Below are 4,010 nucleotides of genomic sequence, written 5' to 3' on the forward strand. Positions count from 1 at the left end.
AGCCCTGCCTGCCTCAGGGACTAGAGCACTGCCCCCACCCGCCGCATGTGCTCTTCCCAGCCGCTACTCTGGATGACGACGTCATCCAGGTAGGCAGCCGCGTATGCAGCGTAAGCCTCAGCACCCGGTCCATGAGGCGCTGGAACGTGGCGGGCGCACCGAACAAGCCAAATGTAAGTGTCACAAATTGGTACAAACCTTCCGGAGTGGAAAAGGACATTTTTTCCCTGGACTCTGGTGACAAAGGAATCTGCCAGTAGCCCTTGGTTGAATCTAGTGTCATAAAAAAAAACGAGCAGTGCCCAGCCGATCCAGGAGCTCATCGACCCGTGGCATTGGGTAAGCGTCAAAACATGATATTTCGTTCACCTTACGGTAATCCACAAAGAACCGCACAGACCCATCCTTCTTCCCTACCAGAACGATGGGGCTGCACCACGCTTCGTGGGATTCTTCTATTACCCCCAACTCCAGCATGGAATTTAATTTCTCCCGAACCACTTTGCGTTTGTGTTCGGGGAGCCTATAGGGCCGAGACCGCACCGTAACACCCGGGCTGGTGTCAATATGATGTTGGATGAAGTTCGTGCGTCCGGGCCACGGGAGATCACATCAGAGAAGCGCTGCTGCAGCTTGGCAACATCCGCTCTCTGCGCTAACGTGAGCTGATCGTCACAGAGGAGGGGGGAGGGCAGAACAGAGCGTGGGACCTCTGGCCCGAACTCCTCCTCCTCCTCAACCACCGTCACCATGGAAACAGGCTCCGCCCCCTTCCATGCTTTCAGGAGATTTATATGATCAATTTGGGTGGCTCCGCCCCGGTCCGAGCGCCGGACCTCGTAGTCCACATCACCCACTTGCCGTGTGACCTCAAAGGGTCCTTGCCACCGGGCGAGTAATTTCGAGCTGGATGTTGCGAGTAACACAAGCACTTTTTGTCCTGGTGAAAATTTCCTTAGCTGAGTCCCCCTGTTATACACGCGCTGATGACGTTCCTGGGTACGGAGCAAATTCTCGCGTGACAAGTGCCCCACCGTGTGGAGTTTTGCTCGTATGTCTATGACGTATTAAATTTAATTTTTGCTGGAGCTTGGACCCTCCTTTCATCTTTCCTTAATTACGTCCAAAACCTGCGCGGCTTCCTGCCGTATAATAACTCAAAAGGCGCAAAGCCTGTGGAGGCCTGAGGTACCTCCCGCATTACAAACAGTAGGGGATCCAGCCATTTATCCCAATTTGGTTTGTCCTTGTGCGTAAACTTACGGATCATGGTTTTCAGCGTCTTATTTAGCCGCTCCACCAGCCCATCTATTTGTGGGGTGTATACGCTGGTGCGGATCGCTTTAATTCCCAATAATCCGTATAGTTCCTTTATCGTGCGTGACATAAAGGATGTGCCCTGGCAGAATCTCTTTCGTGATTCCAACTCGGGAGATGACCTGAAACAGGGCATTGCAGAGATGGAGCGCAGCGGCACTGCTTCGGGATAGCGCGTTGCGTAATCCACCAGAACTAGCACAAAGCGATATCCCTGTGTGCTCGGGTGGAATGGTCCGATAAGGTCCATAGCCATTGTTTCGAAGGGGACCTCCATGAGCGGCAATTGGCGCAATGGCGCCTTGGGGGTGGCCGCCGGGTTCACCAGCTGGCAGTCCGGGCAGGCAGCACAACAGCGGCGCACGTCTGCCCGGATGCCCGGCCAATAGAATCGGACCATGACCCGATTGAGTGTTTTATCATACCCCATGTGGCCAGCCATGGGATTGTAGTGCACCACCTGGAAAACCATTTCCCGGCGGCGTTTCGGCACCAACGACTGGGTGATTTCCTCTCCTGTTTGAGTGTCATGGCTCACTCAGTATAATCTATCTCTAATAATTGAGAAATGAGGAAATACCTGCGCTGTTCCCGGGCGCACCAGCTGACCGTCGATGTAAGCCACCTGGTCCCAGGGACTGCTTGAGGGGAAAATCCTCCGTAGGGTGATAGTGGGGGGCCGGGGGTGCTTTCTTGCGAAGACCCCGCCGGTTCCCTCTCGGCAGTGTCGGATGGACCCACATCGCCACTGAGAAATGCGTGGATATTCCCCTTTCCTACGGTCCGTGAACGCACCCCCATGCATTGTGTCATTAGACTGTTAAACCCCGGCCAATTTGTGCCCAAAATTACGGTGTGCGAAAGGTGCGTACTTACAGCTACCTTGACCCTATGCTTTTGTCCCTCATACCAAATTTCCACTGGCACCATAGGGTACTCGTGCACATCCCCATGAACACACCTAATTTTTAGCCGTGTTGCCTGCTTCAAAGCGCCGGATCGAACCAGGTTCTGGTGGATCATCAATCAATCAATCAATCAATGTTTATTTATATAGCCCTAAATCACAAGTGTCTCAAAGGGCTGTACAAGCCACAACGACATCCTCGGTACAGAGCCCACATACGGGCAAGGAAAACTCACCCCAGTGGGACGTCAATGTGAATGACTATGAGAAACCTTGGAGAGGACCGCATATGTGGGTAGCCACCCCTTCTAGGGGAGACCGAAAGCAATGGATGTCGAGTGGGTCTGACATAATATTGTGAAAGTCCAACACATCAGCGAGAGTCCAGTCCATAGTGGGGCAAGCAGGAACCATCCCGAGTGGAGACGGGTCAGCAGCGTAGAGATGTCCCCATCTGATGAACAGGCTAGCGGTCCACCCCGGGTTTGGAGCAGAGTAGAAAATAAAAGAAACGGCAGATCAACTGGTCTAAACAGGGAGTCTATTTAAAGGCTGGAGTATACAAATGAGTTTTAAGATGAGACTTAAATGCTTCTACTGAGGTAGCATCTCTAACTTTTACCGGGAGGGCATTCCATAGTATTGGAGCCCGAATAGAAAACGCTCTATAGCCCGCAGACTTTTTTTGGACTCTGGGAATCACTAATAAGCCGGAGTTCTTTGAACGCAGATTTCTTGCCGGGACATATGGTACAATACAATCGGCAAGATAGGCAGGAGCTTGACCGTGTAGTATTTTATACGTAAGTAATAAAACCTTAAAGTCGCATCTTAGGTGCACAGGAAGCCAGTGCAAGTGAGCCAGTATAGGCGTAATATGATCAAACTTTCTTGTTTTTGTCAAAAGTCTAGCAGCCGCATTTTGTACCATCTGTAATCTTTTAATGCTAGACATAGGGAGGCCCGAAAATAAAACGTTACAGTAATCGAGACGAGATGTAACGAACGCACGGATAATGATCTCAGCATCGCTTGTGGACAAAATGGGACGGATTTTAGCGATATTACGGAGATGAAAGAAGGCCGTTTTAGTAACACTTTTAATGTGTGACTCAAACGAGAGAGTTGGGTCGAAGATAATACCCAGATTCTTTACAGAGTCACCTTGTTTAATTGTTTGGTTGTCAAATGTTAAGGTGGTATTTTTAAATAGATGTCGGTGTTGAGCAGGACCGATAATCAGCATTTCCGTTTTCTTAGCGTTGAGATGCAAAAAGTTAGCGGACATCCATTGTTTAATTTCATTAAGACACGCCTCCAGCTGACTACAATCCGGCGTGTTGGTCAGCTTTAGGGGCATGTAGAGTTGGGTGTCATCAGCATAACAGTGAAAGCTAATACCGTATTTGCGTATGATGTCACCTAGCGGCAGCATGTAAATACTAAAGAGTGCAGGGCCAAGAACCGAACCCTGGGGAACTCCGCACGTTACCTTAACATAGTCCGAGGTCACATTGTTATGGGAGACACACTGCATCCTGTCAGTAAGATAAGAGTTAAACCAATACAAGGCTAAGTCTGTCATCCCAATACGCGTTTTGATACGCTCTAATAAAATATTATGATCAACAGTATCGAAAGCGGCGCTAAGATCAAGAAGCAGCAACATAGATGAAGCATCAGAATCCATCGTTAGCAATAGATCATATATAATAGATCATATATCAATAGATCATGGTGTGCTCGCAGCACGAATCCACCATCACCTGGTATGTACTCCCTTGTA

General features: G+C 49.7%; 1 protein-coding gene across 1 annotated transcript; it reads right to left on the reverse strand.

Annotated features, from left to right (window-relative positions):
* Nucleotides 1-2,789: 2,789 nt before the first annotated feature.
* Nucleotides 2,790-3,662, reverse strand: LOC133653072 (uncharacterized; the record flags this gene model as incomplete). The annotated part of the gene is made up of 1 exon (XM_062052080.1): nt 2,790-3,662. A coding segment is annotated over one exon (873 nt), but the record flags the coding sequence as incomplete, so codon positions are not given.
* Nucleotides 3,663-4,010: the final 348 nt, after the last annotated feature.

This window comes from Entelurus aequoreus, linkage group LG07 (genome assembly GCF_033978785.1).
Source record: "Entelurus aequoreus isolate RoL-2023_Sb linkage group LG07, RoL_Eaeq_v1.1, whole genome shotgun sequence".
NCBI classification, from domain to species: Eukaryota; Metazoa; Chordata; class Actinopteri; order Syngnathiformes; family Syngnathidae; genus Entelurus; species Entelurus aequoreus.